Source organism: Rousettus aegyptiacus, unplaced genomic scaffold (genome assembly GCF_014176215.1).
Source record: "Rousettus aegyptiacus isolate mRouAeg1 unplaced genomic scaffold, mRouAeg1.p scaffold_m13_p_1, whole genome shotgun sequence".
Classification (NCBI taxonomy): Eukaryota; Metazoa; Chordata; class Mammalia; order Chiroptera; family Pteropodidae; genus Rousettus; species Rousettus aegyptiacus.
In genome coordinates, this window is record NW_023416284.1 from 51,493,589 (window position 1) to 51,509,225 (window position 15,637).

The 15,637-nt window shown below is 34.7% G+C and overlaps 1 protein-coding gene across 6 annotated transcripts in view; it reads right to left on the minus strand.

Moving 5' to 3' along the window:
• Nucleotides 1-4,055: 4,055 nt before the first annotated feature.
• The window catches only part of SLC44A5 (solute carrier family 44 member 5), a 343,060-nt gene continuing 331,478 nt past the window's right edge, over nt 4,056-15,637 (minus strand). For 5 of the 6 annotated variants that reach the window (XM_036235323.1, XM_036235322.1, XM_036235313.1 and 2 more), the window contains 6 exons: nt 14,930-15,033; nt 13,769-13,842; nt 13,102-13,172; nt 12,892-12,980; nt 11,446-11,530; nt 4,056-8,689 (listed from right to left, as the gene is read on the minus strand). In XM_036235323.1, coding sequence (XP_036091216.1) covers nt 8,577-8,689; nt 11,446-11,530; nt 12,892-12,980; nt 13,102-13,172; nt 13,769-13,842; nt 14,930-15,033 — 536 coding nt within the window. In that variant the 3' untranslated portion in view covers nt 4,056-8,576. The remainder of the gene's footprint in view (nt 8,690-11,445; nt 11,531-12,891; nt 12,981-13,101; nt 13,173-13,768; nt 13,843-14,929; nt 15,034-15,637) is intronic. The other variant, XM_036235310.1, reaches the window with a different exon arrangement.

Consider the following 15,637-nt stretch of genomic DNA (forward strand, 5'->3'; position numbering starts at 1 on the left):
ATTTAAATGATATGGTATAAAATGATTTCTAGCCACTGTTTTTTCTCTCTTTTATTGGTACCAACAGCTAATTAGGAACCACTAAAGAAAAGGAATACTTGCTGTTAAGCTTGATTTCTTCTCTGGTGAGTTTATTTAAGATTGCTGGGAGTCATCTTGTCCTGCCTTGGAAAACAGGAGCCCTCATGGAGGCCTGGAACCTGAAGTTTGTTGAGGGCTTCCTATCTAGAAACCTAGTGTACGGAAGTAGGATGAAAGAAATCTTTCTACAGATCTCCACAAACTGATGGGGCAGAGTCTCTAGAGAAAGGCCACCACCAGATGTATAAAGTGCAGCTTTATGGCCTCAGTTTTGAAGGTTACATTCATCAGTTGCACAACATTAAAATTGATATGTTATTCAGCTTTTAGCATTCCTAGAGAGGAAGTAAAGGTTAAGGGACTGTGGAAATGCCATCCAGTTTGCCAGCTTAACAAATCTAGTTTAATGCCAGAATTTAAAATAAAAGGAGAAGGTAATAGTGAAGTATGAGTGAGAAGAGTGGAAATCTCAAAAAGGGGTGTCGTTAGTGATCCAAGAATTCAAGCTTTGTTAATTCTCATGTGGGATTTGGAATGAAGTGCCAGAGATGAAGAGCCATATTTTGAAAACATTTACTATGGCCTGGCTGCAGAGGCGGAGATGGGAGGAGGTTCCCACTGCTATGATGCCCTTTGCTGGCTTCTCAGAGAGGCCCAAATAAGCTACTCTCTGGAACAGGAGCAGGTGGTAAAGTCAAATCATCAAGGGTATCAAAAGTTCTCAGTCAAGATAACGCTGCCCTTCATGGATACCAGACGTGAGTATCTCTAGGTACCAGGCTCTCACAATCTGAACACGATATGCATGCTCTCTTGTCATCTTCCCAGTAGTACTGGGAGGAGGGGATTAGCTTTAATTTTCAGCTAAAAAAGCCTCTGAGTAGTTAAACAACATACCCACAGTCACATGGTAACAGGGTGACTTAGAATCAAAGCTTATCTGGTTTGGTTCTAAGGCCCATCCCAATAGCTACTTTGCTTTACTGCTGGGCTCTGCCATTTGCCTTTCCTGATGCCCTAGTGCGGCTCAGAACTCACAGGTGAAACTACTACTCCACTACATAGCACACGCTGCTAGTTGAAGTCTTCATTTTCATATTTCTCTTTCTTCTACCATCTCCATTTCTATCCAAAGACCCTATTAGAGCACCAATTTCTTTTAGGCAAGGGAAAATGGGATAGAGAAAGAGACTGAGTAGGAGTAAAGAAAGTGAGAAAGTCCAAAAGAGAATCCATCTTAGAGTTGAGAGGAAAAATAGAGAAATACACTAGCTCATCATGACAACAAAGCTTTGGCTTTCGTGCAAAGGCAATGAGGGAAAAGGGAAAAAAAAGGCAGATGCTTTTAAGTCTCTTAATCATAAATCATGCTGGGACATCATTATTTTTTTGTTTGTTTGGGCTAAATACAACTATGTGATTAATTTTATTGTAGCATAGTCTGCTTCAATGCTGTTTATAGGAAGACTGGAAAATATTTTTATTTGTTTAATTATTGGTTTCTAATTTGCTTGACTTTATTTTTCACTAAATTTATAAATTGCTTTCAGAAGGCATCTTACTTACTGTAATGTTTACTTCTTGGATCCTGTGAGAGATTTTTTTTATATATATCTTATCTTTTTCCTGTTTTGTCCTTGAACACCATTCCTTTCCCTAACATATTACCTTCGTTTTTTTCCTTTCTGAGCACTATAGCCACAAATGCAGCTGTGCACATCCATGTGACTGGAACAATGTGAAGATTTCACAGTGAGTCAAGTCCAGGCTCACTTTAACTTACATGCAAAATAGAAACATCTTTTCATTTGGTAAGCTTCTCCCACCATTTTTAGCTCTTTAACAGCAAAGGACCAGAATATGAAAATGCCCATGTTTTTGAACCACCAGTGGAAGGGCATTTCATTTCATTCACAAAATTGTTTTCTCCTCTTGTTTAAATTATTCTGAATCATGCAGTATATACAAAGGACTGGAAAAAAAGAGCCAAGGCATTAAAAAAAAAAAAAAAGAAAAGTAAAGTAAAAAAACCTAATGACTTTAAATAGTGAAACTGAATTGATTGCTTTGAAATGTGTCACATAGCTCCCCTTCTTCTCAGAACAGAAACCATTAGAGAAGGTGTTGCCAGATTCTATATTGTTCTCATTACCTTTCATTCCAGGCAATTGAAAAGTATTAAATGGTGGAGAAGGCAGTTTAGGATGGCCTGATTAATTTTAAGACTGTGACATTGTCCTGATGACCAAGTCTTGCATATGATGGTACTGTTTATAAATGAATGAATTCACATGTTTTAATGGAGATTGCTTTGTTTTGTAGGTGATGATAGATTCACTAAGGACTGGAAGTAACTCAGCTAGGTTCTGAGTGAAGTCTTTAATACCCATTTTACCCCAAGACTAAAAACATGGTATATGGAAAGTGTCTTTGGAGAAGTAATTTATTCTTGCTGTATTGGTAAGATATTTCTTTTCAATGGTAATTTATTGAATTGTACTCTTGTAATCATATAGCTGTATTAAAAAAAATATGCAAACATCTAAGGATAAATTGCAAGAAACTGGAGAAAATGTCAGGACACCATTTCATATACCATGGTCTGCAATAATAACTTTATCCCCATATCTTATGCCAACAAAGACTGATTTATAAAGTATGTTCCCCAGCCCAGAACCAGATAATACTAGAGATAATTATTATGCCTGGTTAGAGTTTAAGAGCAATTTCCTGAGGCATCGCTTGTAAAAGCAAAAGAACATATATTGGAATGAGTGCTGGTCAGCTATATAGTAAAAGAATAAAGAATTGTTGCATAGGGTCTGTTTTCCAATACTAGTTTAAACAATATCTATGTTTTGCCTGATGATCTCACAGAACCTTTAATAGTGTGATTTTACTGTGTGGATTCACAAATTCTTTCTAAGCTTTTTAGGCACACAGAAAAATCAAATTATAGTCCAATTTCAAACAATTTATTTAACAATATGATCAGTGCTTTATAGCTAAAACTGAGTTACTAAGATCTAAAGCAGAATTTAGATTTCTTTTAGACCCTAAACTATATTTTTATTTTAAATAAGAAAAGAATCATTGGCTTTATCAGCAAACATCTTACTAGATTTAGAACATTTTAAAAGAACACCAAAAACTGCAAGAACTTTGTTTTGTTTTCATCTAAATAAATCTATTAAATTTTAAAGGAAAACTAATTCTGAAGATTTAACATATAATTCAATTTAAAAACAGACTCATATATTTGTTAAGGTATATCTGAATCTAAGAAAAATTTTAGCTTAAAATAAACCAGTGATAGGTACATTTAATTTTGCCTTGGAAAATTATTGTTGATTAGTGTTCACAGTTTTTAGGTTCTCTAAATTTATCCCTGGTTTTAAAATGATGAGATTTGCTTCTTATGAATGTTGGCAAAACCAAATGAGGGACTGAGCAAACCTGTGGCAAATTAAAACAAAGATCTACTTCTAATTTAGGCTATTGTTTGGGATTTTAAAAATCTCTTATCCATTTAGCTTTGACTTATTTATTTTGTATAAATTATCTTCAGTTACTTGATTTGGCAATCAAAAACTCAGCTAGAAAAAAATGGAATTTTTGAAGATAAATCTAGGTGTAACCCCCAGCCGCCCCCGCCCCTTCCTCGCCCCTCCCCCCCCCCCCCCCCCCCCCCCCCCCCCCCGCCTCAAAAAAAACCAAAAACCAAAAAACAAAAAAAAAACAGCTAGTTGATACAAAAAAGATCCTGTCAGAGAGTCTGGTGGATTTTAAAAACCAAAGATTTGGTCCATTTCTAGCTTAAAGAAATAAGAAGGCAGACAGTTTTTTCTTTTTTCTTTTTTATCTAAATCTTTATTAGAAGAAAAAAACAAATAGGTTTAAAACAATGAGTAACAACAAATTTCATTAAATATTAAACATTTTAGTTATCAAAGATATTTAAACAATACGTTCCTAACATTTCTGCACAGCAGAAACATGTTGATTATAGAGCTCAGACCATCACGTGCTCGTGTGAGTTTGTTTTTGGCATAAAAGAATATCTAAAGTCACATTTAAACAAATGTGATAATAGATAAACTGATAGCAACTATTGTTGGTTCTCAAAGCTTTCACAAATTGTCACGTGTGACTGACATGCCCTTAGGGTGAATGCTTTAGGGCTCTTTACATAACATTGAATAACAAACTGATTTCATTTTCCTTAAAGTTAGTAGTACTAGTAAAGTTATTTAAAATTGAACTAGAAATTATGTTCCTGTTTAGTATGATATTAGCACAATAAAAATTAACATATTATAAGTAAACTGATTATTTTATATCAAAAGTTAGAAAATAAAGTGATATACATGGAACACTCTTCGATGATAATGAACAATCATTTAAAATGGAGCGAGCTATTCAGTACACGAAGTCTGTGAGTGCCCTTGCTCAGGGAAGAGTTTCCCTTTGTAATTTCTCAGTTTCCCTTTTCTACTCTATGTAAAACACTGAGAAATGTAGTCTCATACTTACTGTATTTTCAAAGATCTACTATAGAAAATGTTACATTTTTAAACTTATAGTTTTTAGTTAAAAAAGAAACCCAACAAGTGTCTTTTCAGTTTTTTTTTCTTGCGTATAGTACACATTCATGAATGTCCACTACGCGCAAGGGAATTTGTTTATGCTGCAAAATGTTCTCTATATAGTGAGGATATCAAACCGGTGAACTAAGAAGAAACAAATGCAAGAAGATTTGTTTTAATCACTAAACATTGCAAGTTTTTTTTTTAAACAATGTTTGTAAACTTGCCCACAAAAGCTGGGTAACATTAAACAGCCAGTAAGGCACTTTGTCAGAGAGAATGAAGTAGTAAAGGCTGGATGATTGGCAATTTGTTTAATAGGAAACATTCAATACTTAGAGCAAAATCTGGAGCCGGCTGGTCCTTTTACTGATTTACTATCAAACAGAAGTGGGGAAAACTTTAAAATTTTCTGTTTTGCTTTGTTTATCAATTTTCCCTGCAGAAGTCTTTTAGTTGTAATTTAAAAAATATATTAGGAGCTATCAATTTAAATAACATATCATTTTTCAATCAAATATTTAAAAGAATATTAACATATTCACTAATATTTTCAAAACATCCAAGCCACTCTATTTAAAAATGAATTACAAAACAAAAGGTCTTAGTATAAAAATGTTCCATGATATTAACAATTCCCTTGCGACTTCTGATGGCTTCATATATTACAGTATAAGCTTTGGTATAAAACATGCAAATAAAAGCCAACAAGGTTGTGAATAGTGTTCCAAACAAAGCACTTATGAAACGAGTGTTACACAGACAGCAGATGAGAAAATGGCAAACACACCACTGCAGAATGATCGGAGTTTACACTTCTGCTTCTTAGATTATATAGTTGGCTTCTTTACTATCTTCAGCAGAGATTGAGTCATGTAATAGGGTCTTTCAGTAGAACCATCGTTTCTTTCTGAATCTTCCACTAGGAGGAAGAATGGCATAGAATAAATGTCAAAGCAAAACTGTAAGAGAAGTAACATCGCCATCTGCTGCCTTCCTACTTTACAGCAGTTCAAAATATTTTTTTCTTTTTGTTTTTTAAACAGCATAGTTTGGCATCAACATTATTGTAAACATCACTATGAGAAAACAATCAGCCCTTGTTATTATGTCTGTAAGGTACTATCTCATTCTGTGTACTAGGTCAGATTCTGCCAACAGTACATGCCTTTCAGCTGCATGATTAAGGAAATAACTTTTACCTTCTTTTGAACAGCAGACTTAATTACCAAAAAACCCAAAAGATTCATCAGGAATACCTAAATTCACCTTCAAATTTCTTAAAAGTACAATGCTCTTAATTCGTTTTCTAAATTACCATATTTGTTCAAAATTTGTTTGGCCATCAACAATTTAGATAGGATAGTTTTTTAAAAATGAGATTTGTAAATTTTAGTGTATCTCAAAAATCCTTAAACTGCAGATTTTGAGAAATATTGCTCTTTTTCACTAATTAGTTTAATTTCTTTGTTAGAATATGGCTTCTAAAGTTTTTCCTCAAAAACAACGCTCTTTTTTACTCTAGTGTATTTCAATTACACAAAGAAGTTATTAGCGGAGAATATCTTTCTGATTAGAAAGAAGCCCATAATATCATTAAAACTTAAAAGAATTAGAGATTCTTTAAGTTTTAAAGAAACTATTAAGAAATATTGACTCAAACAGCATTCCCTTTTCTACGATTTTGCTCCCTAGTATTATAGTCTTAAAATATAGCCAAGTTTAGAATGTATTTCCCCATATAGTTCAGTGGAAACCTTTGCTGTGGAGAATTTTCTCATCTAATCAGCAGATATGTCAAACACTTAATACATAGGCCCCATCTAGGACCAAGGATTTAAAATACAGGAGTTACAATTGTTAGACATCTCCAAATTAGTCTCCTTTGCCTTTTTCAAATTTATAGCTCTTAAAACAGTGATTTTCCAACTTTTATTCATATCAGAATCACCTCAAGAACTTTATAATAATTCACAAGCTGTCCCATACCTAAACACAGTATATCAGAATCTCTTGGGGTGGGACACAAGCATCCATATTTATAACAAGTTCTCAGAGTGAATCTGATACAAACAAAAAAATTAAAAATTGTTTTGTTTCATCATTATGAACTTTTTGACTACTTCTAAAGTAGACCTATTCCTTATAATTTCCAATACTTAAGACACAGGTAACTATTTTACTAGATCTTTGTTGTAACTCCTGTATTGTTGAATAATAAAATAATAATAATAACCATCTAGAAAGATAGGTTGCCACTCTTCTTTAAATTATACTTCAAGGAGAATAAGCTTGAAGAAGACCCTTTGCCAAGATATAAAGCCAACTGATACTTTTGACTGCAATAATCTCAGGAAAGTAAGCCAAGAACAAGATGGTGGCCATTTTAAGGACCAACATTTTTAAAATCTTCCTTATTCATCGGCTTCTTGCTATTAAGCTGCCATGGAGTCGGTCTAAATCTAGGCATCCACACTTTAGGATCATTAGCTCTTATATTAATTTGTAACACAATGATATATTTTTGACCTCTTTCTTGGATACATAAATTATATTCAGATCAAAATGTTAGATTGACATGTTCTTTTCTGTTAATACATAAATAATTCTTATATACAACCTTAGCTTAAAAGCCAAAAGGATACTACTGGATTCAGTGCTCCTTTTGGGGTACATTTTTACACTGTTAGCCATGTCATATGCACTTGCACACAGGGGATGGGTAGGCAATGTACGTGAGTGTCTGATTCATGTTTTGCTGTGCCATGCAAAAGACTTGGGCATGGCTGCCAGAAACTGGCAGGTTGCTCTGGCCAGAGGAGGTGGAATATGGCAACAGCTTGAGGGACAGGCTTCCTAATCCACAGGATGCACCCCCCTGCCCCCCGCATAAAGGTGCTGGATGAAGTGTTTATGGAAAGCCAATAGTATATTTCCTTAGAGTAAAATCCAAAGTGTCTTATTTTTTCTCTTTCCTCTCTGAAAGTTGGGCTAAAATTAAACCTTCTGTAAACAAAGTCACGCAATCTCTTTAGTCTAGAAAAACAGGTATGCTCATGAAAAGATCAAATTACTCTTCTGAAACAAAACCAATTTTCTATATGTTGGGAATAGGAAAATAGACATTTGTCTCTATTTGGGTTAATGACAAAAGACATGAGTTATGTGGCCATTTCAACTTTGTTCAGAAATTTTCAAGGTGGCCAGAGGTTCATATTATTGAAAACGACATTCTAGAACTCAGATTCAACTTCACTATAGATATAGTTTCACAAGGTTCCACAGTAAATTTTACTAGTAACGCTCTCTATGGAACCAGTATAACACATTAACATCTACATGTTTGTTATAGACTTGACTCACCTATTGAAATATACTTCCTAGGGAACCATTAATACAAGTTCAATCACAGTTTAGAGTTGTCCACTAGCTTGAACAGTTTTATAAATCTAACCATAGCACCACATTTACAAATTTAGTACCTTATGCTGGTTAACTATAAGTCAATCTTTGTATGGCTAATTGATTAACATTTATAGCGCTTTCAAAAATTGCCTGAATATCCTTTACAAATATACATTTATAAAAAGAAAGGCTATCAAAGTGCTGCAATGAGAAACAGCATGCAGAGTTATAAAAGTTTTTAAAACACTTTCAATTATCGACTTTAAAAAAATGTTCGATGTTTATACTTTGCTCTTCAGCTGGGACCATAGTCAGTCTATAAAGTATCCTAGTTCACAGAGGCTAGTGTTATCAAATGCTCGACACCTCAGATGGTACCAGGTTCCGGCTTTTTAGAAATAAGCACAGAAATTTCACATTACTCAAAAGCATCATTTGCAAATTACAAATGACCTGATTTACAAAACTTCTACTTAAAAATGAGTGGCACTGTTTGAAGCTTTTCTACTCTTTCTGCTTCTGAGGAACTAGTTGCTTCTTGTTCAGAATTCCGTGCAGGGTAGGGGCTATGAAGTAGGGTTTTTCTGTAGATCCATCATTTCTTTCCAGATCTTCACCTGTATGTGCAGCAGCCAAAGCAGGCGAAAGCAGCAAGCAGCAGCAGAACAACAATTATATGCATTTTTATAAATTGGAAAGTCAAACAGGGAAAAATCAGAGAAATCAGTGTTAGAAAGGAAAATATAAGACAAATTAGTGCAGTTAAGTGGCCGGTGTTGGACAAAGCAAGAAGCTTCGATCTCTGCCAGGAAGCACCAAAACCTCCTAAATCCCACCTATTCTCAAACTATTTTGATAGTTTAAAGGTTAATATAATTTTTCATATCCTTTCAAAAGTGTTATCCTTAAATTCTGTGACTATTTCAGAAAGGTAAATTGCCACACCTGCTGAGATAAAACTGAATAAAAAGTTTATTATTCCTGAGATAAATGTAGAATAATAATTAAATTTCAAAGTTCAAAGTCACTTTTATTGATAGTCCACACTCTAATGTTACAGGTGAAGGAACAGATCCAGGAATGTAAAATGATTCTCCTGAAGTCAAAAGCTCTGGAGCAAAATCAGGATTAGGTAAAGACCCAGCTTCTTGACACCTAGTTCAGTTCTGGTCCTACTTAACTGTAAGGCGTCTTGTCCTGAATCTTTGTACTCTGTCTCAGATTACATTCAAAAGCTGATACCAGCGTTTTCTAACTTCTGTAATGCATGAATTTACCTTCCTGCTTTGCCTGGCTAATGATAAAATGATGGGGTGTTCCCTGAACAGACCTTTGTTGAGTGTTTGGGGGGAAGCCCCAGAATGATGCTGAGAAGCAAGGAGAAGTTTGTATGGAATTGAGTTTCCTGCAGGTACACAGAATTCGCAGTACATAATATCTATCAATAAATATATAAATGCAACTTAATTCTAGGTTTTGACTGATATTTTTTAAAAATTATATTATTTATAGCCTTTGTTTATTATGACATAAAGGATGAGAAATAAACAAAGCCATATAAGATAATTATATTTTGTCAAATAAATATAAATTATTTTTCATCACACTCTTTTGGGAATGGTTTGGTTTTTGCTTCACAGATTTTTACATTATACTTCACAGTGACCTCCCTCACATACAAAATAAAAATCTAAGGAGAAAACATGATAGACACCAAACATTTTTGTTCCTTCTTTCTTAATTATATTTCTATATCATATATCACATATTATACATTGTATGTCTATGTTATAATCACCCTTGAGGTATTGGTAGAAAGTATGCTATGGATTACATTAATAATCATCTACAATTATTATTTTTTCCCATTCTGGGACCAGAATTCTCAGTGCCTTATAATGCTAAATGGATGCTATGTTTCTATAATGAACTGTTTGCAAATGGTTTGCATTTTTGAAAACACCAGTGTTTCTGGCAACCAAAATAATAGATATAAAAAAGATATATAAAAAAATAGAAGGTACAGTTCCACACAATCATAATTTGGCTTAGAGTATTATTTAAGAAAAACACTTTCCAAAGCAAGATGTTGCCCATAGTAACAGCTGGGAAGAGAAGAGAAATACAATTCAGTTTCCCTTGTTCTTTGTTATCAAAGACAGGAGTCTCTGAAAGGAAACTATTTGTGTTCAACACACAATGTATTGAATAAAGCTGAAATTACATCTGGTTTTCAAGAGGTTGGCAATTCTTAATATGGAAGGGTGGAAAACATTTCTTACTGCTCAAATTTAAAATCCACTGTAAATTTTAAAATACACAAGATTTGCCAGGTTTTCAAAGACAGGAAGCTAGTAGGATCTAGATACTTCCTGAGATACATTTTAAAAAACATTTTCAGTGACAAGAATGAGGAGCATACCAGTGGGGTCTCCCAGAGGTGCTCCCATGATTAGCATCTGAGATGAGAAAAGAGATCTTTGAATATTTGAGAGCTCTCTACTATGTTTTAGGCACTACCTTATTCCTATGCTCTTGACTCTAGCTCAGTAGTTTTATACAAGTGGAGTGGATCACTCAGTAATGCTGTGTTACAGAATATTTTCTCTACTTCTCCTAAAAGGATTGTGCCAGAGAAATAATCTCTCAGAGGGTACAGATGTAGGGCTAATAAGTTCTGTTCTTTCACCTACTGACCCTACTTTCTCTAGGCTGAAGATGAGAGCCAGATCAAGCTCCTGGTGGGCACTGGGTTCTCCATGACTTATAAGATGAGGTACTAACAGAAAATATCCTTCCGTATATACGAGTTGCACATATCACAAAGAGGTTCATTGAACAAGGTTCTAAAGAAGTATGTATTTTAACACTAAGCCTCAGAATTGATCTAGCCATTTCCTAGACATGCTCCTCTATGAATCCTATCCATTTGTCATCGTGTTAGTATGACTTGCCCCCTATGTGTCTTTGAAACCATTGGCTTTATCAGAATCTATAAAGGCTTTCCTCAAAGATTTTCCAAAGCTCAGTCATGTCTTCAGTTCTGTTAATAAAGCACTACAGAAGCCAATCATTGGGATAAATTTAAAAACATTAGGAAATGAACAAATAATTTCATGCTAACATCGTGTTATGAAGCTTGAGCTTCATTTCGGTAGCTGACTCTCCTGCGCTTTGCAAACCCCATTCTCCCAACCATTAAAGTTCAGACAGCATCTGTCTACTAAACAATGTATTTCCCCAAATAAACACTGTTTTGCGATTGCAGTCAGGTCACAGCAAATTCACAAGCCAGCTATGGACTTGGGTCTTAGCCTTCTCTCATCTTTTGGTTGTCCACTGAAGGGGGAAAACACATATTCTGAAAACTTACAGAAGCAGATGAAAAGTGTATCGATACACATTGCATAGACACTGAAGAACCCATGTGCAACTAGGTAAGATCCAATAACGACTGTCTGTAAATGAGTAAAGAAGAGAATGATAACGTCATTACCTCGTCTAGAAGAACAATAATGCAGCTTTAAATGAAAGTCAATATGAGAAAGCTTGGAAGTACTCTGTGTTGAAAAGGATTTCAGTATAGAGACCCTCCCCCTCACCCCCCCCCCAAAAAAAAAAATTAGCGATACTGTTTTTGAGTGCTTTGTACTGGGATTTAAACAAATTGTACTATGTACTAGATTACTTGCAATCTTTCTTACCACTATCCTTAATGCCTACCAAATATATCTCTGATTTAGGGTCCTGTACATGAAAGCAGTGAAGCATAGGGGTTAAGAGCAAACACTGCCTAGAATTGAATCACAACTTGGGCACTCACTCAACAAGTCACTTAACCTTTCTGTGCCTCCTATATAAAATAGTTAGTGGGAGAGGGGAGAATATGATTAATAATAGTACTTATGATATATAAGCTGAGTGAGTTAATATATTGCAATAGATACCACAAGACTCTACCCAGGTCCTCTCCAGCTGCCACATTTATCTGCCAGTTTTGGGGAATATAGGCTTCTGATGACTTAGCTGCTTCCCTCAGTAAAAACTGCCCTCCTGGCCGGGAAATACCTCACCAAAGGTTACATCCCCACCAGGGGGCGTCCCTTGGCCAAAGGCTGCCTGATGCAGCGCACAAAAGCTCAGTCCCTTTGCCAGAATTTCCTGTAATTATATCTAAAGCCTCAGCTATAATCGCAGCTTGGGTCCCCTTCTTGCTTTGTCCCAGTCTCCCCTCCTCATTTCCTTACAAGTGTTATCTCATGAGAACACTTAATAAACTTCCAGAGTGGAATCCTCTGTCTCAGAGGTTGTTTCTAAGGAACCCAAACTCTAAAACAGAATGAGGCTTGGCACAAAGACAGACCAATAATGTTAGCTAGCATCATTTCTCCTATTCTTTTTTGTTTTTTATTTTGCCATCTCTGAGAAATCAAAGTCAATATTACATAACTCCTGTGGAATGAACTGTGTTCCCTCAAAATTCATATGTTGAAACTTAATCCTCAATGTAATGGCATTTGAAAGTGGGGTGTTTGGGAGGTTTTCAGGTTGTGAGGGTAGAATCCTTATGAATAGGATTAGTGCCCTTACAAGAGGAAGCAGGAGAGGAAATCTCTTTCTCTACCATGTTAGGATGCAGCAAGGAAGTGTCCCTTTGCAAACCAGGAAGACAGCCCTCACCAGTAATCAAATCTGTGGGCACCTTGATCTTGTACTTCTCAGGCTTCAGAATGTGAAAAATAAATTCCTGTCGTTTAAGCCACCCAGTCCACGGTATTTTGTTATAGCAGCCCAGACTGAATAAGACGCCAGCTCTTACCAGCAAAGGAACCCAGTAGTAATTTAAAGATGTTGGTCCTTCTAGAATCATTGGGATTCTTTGTGTGAAGAGTAAAAAGGCCAGGATACCTACATTGAAAAGACAGAATGTGTATATTTTGCATTTGTAAAGGAATATAGCTTTTCCATAGTACAAGAGTTTTTCTAAGCACCTTGTAAACTTTTTATTATTTTTATTATTATTACTTACCTATACATCCAGCAACTAGAATTTTCCCCAGGATGAGTACAAATTCTGTAACTTTATCCATAATTGCAACTCTGAAAAACCAGAAAAACACAAAGTATAATTTTATGTTTAAGTAACATGTGTTACTTGAAATTTATGAGTAAATAATTCATTATTTCATTTCGATATATCTTTGCTTGGTTTTTGGTAAATGCAAGAAATGAATGTAGAATTCAGGGATGAAGTTCTGACTTATTTTTGATAAAGTCCACAGAAGGTAGCTGTTGGATGCTATTGGTGGTATCATCCTCCCTAATTTGAGGCCTACAGACATCTTGAAACCTAAGGATGCTGCATTTGTTCTCTGATTTTGTTTGCTCAGACTCTGTCGATTTGGGGAGGGGAAAATGGTCAGAGACAGGAAGGTAATGTTCATGTGGGGAATTTCTTGAGCAGAGGAGATAATAAAAATGAATAAATGCCAATGGGTGTAAAGACATGGATGATGGAAGCAACAATTCTAAGATATAAAAAGAAATGAATGATGTGAGAGAGATTTAAATTTATCAAATTAAAAGACAATGTTCATATCTAAAAAGACCACCAACACTTTAATAACAACATATAAAGTATATGATGCTCAAGGTTCACCAAATAATCCATTGCAATGTTCAACTTCATTACTTACTTTAAAATATTTCTTATCAGCAGATTAAAAGCATCTCTTGCTGACCTGCAGAAGCCTTTGCCATGTATTGCAATCTGAGGAAGATAGTTATTATTCTGGAGTCAGTAACATACCCCAAGAAGACCAACAGATAATCCAACAACAGGAAAACAAATTAATTCTGTCATCCATACAGCTGCTCTCATTCCTCTTTCCAACATCTGGGTTTGTGAGAGGCCTCGGAACTATATATCCTCAACTCTGCACAATTTTCAAGGTTGTTGACTGCAAGGTCTGTTTTAGATGCTATATTATCCTTAACATCTATGGGTATTAGACAACTTTGAACAGAGGAAGTAGGTCTTTTTCTCAAACACTAGGACATGGTTTCTCTCTTCGATATGTCTGCCCAGGGTTTATGGCTGAATGGGTTAAATGCTGTAGTGGTCATATTAAAAATTACTTTCAGGAAACCCAATGCCTTGCAATACATCTGATTTACTGATTTAAAGGCACAATAAAATATTCTTGCTGGAAATAAATTAAGAACTACTTGAATATCCTTGACTATTTGAATCTCCATGACCATTTGAATCATCCCTGCAAGACCCTGTGTCACTGTGATAATAAGCAAGTGTCATTAGGTTGTAGATGCTAAATTTTAGAAGAATTGTATTTTTGCATACTCTATATTTTAAAATCTCTTTAGAAGAGTTCATAGTCTCATAGGAAATAAGTTAGGCATTGCCAATTAAGCAATGCATTTAGTTAGGCACTGTCAATGCCCACACATTTGAACCTAAAATTCATAAAAAGGAACTGACTCTTCCTTAAAAACATGCAAATCCCAGAATTAGAAAGATATTTTTTTCTCAGAGTGAAACATAGACTAGGTAAACTTTCTTCCCACTACACAATGTCAAAGACACACAACATCATTTTCAATCCAGCACATTTTAAAATTTCTAAGGTAAATATTTTCTTGCTCCAAAAAGATATTGAAGGTAATAATGAAATACTATCTCAACTAGGAAAGCAGAGCTCTGACTCATACATTGAATTCACACATCTATATCCACATGGTGATAAATACAACTGCATGATGTAAACATGCATCAGAGATGGAAATGTAGATATGGGGTTTGGGTTTGCAAAGTAGTAAATAAAAAATAATCTATTTACCATAACATAGGCATTTCTGTTCAAAAACTTTACCACTTTTTCCAAACACCAGAAACAGCATTTCAGGCAGCATTGTAGAAATTTAGAAATGTTGTTCTGTGACTCTATGAGGAGATATTTAAATCTATTAATGATCTGCCACTAAACTCTATGAATCAAAAAAATAATTAAAAAACTTAAATGGCTTTAAAAAAATTTTAACTGCAATAAAATATACATAAAATTTACCATTGTAACCATTTTTAGGTATAGAATTCAATAGCATTAGGTACATTCATAATGTTGTGCAACCATTGCTATCCATTTCCAGAACTTTTCATTCATCTCAAATAGAAATTCTGTGCCCAATGAAACAATAATGCTTCAATCTATCTCTCCTTCACCATCCTCCATCCTGTTACCTCTGTTACACTTTCTGTCTATTTGAATTTGCCTCTTCCAGATACTTCCTAAGTGGAATTATATAATATTTGTCCTTTTGTGTTTCACTTATTTCACTTAGCATATAATGTTCAAGGTTCATCATTTCATTCCTTTTTAGAGCTGAATAACTTTCCATAGTTTATGTGTGTGTATGTATGTGAGTGTATATATGTATGTGTGTGTGTATATATGTATGTATGTGTGTTTACATATGTCACATTTTGTTTATTTTTTTATTTGTTAATGAAAATTTGGGTTGTGTCTATCTTTTGGCTACTGTGAATT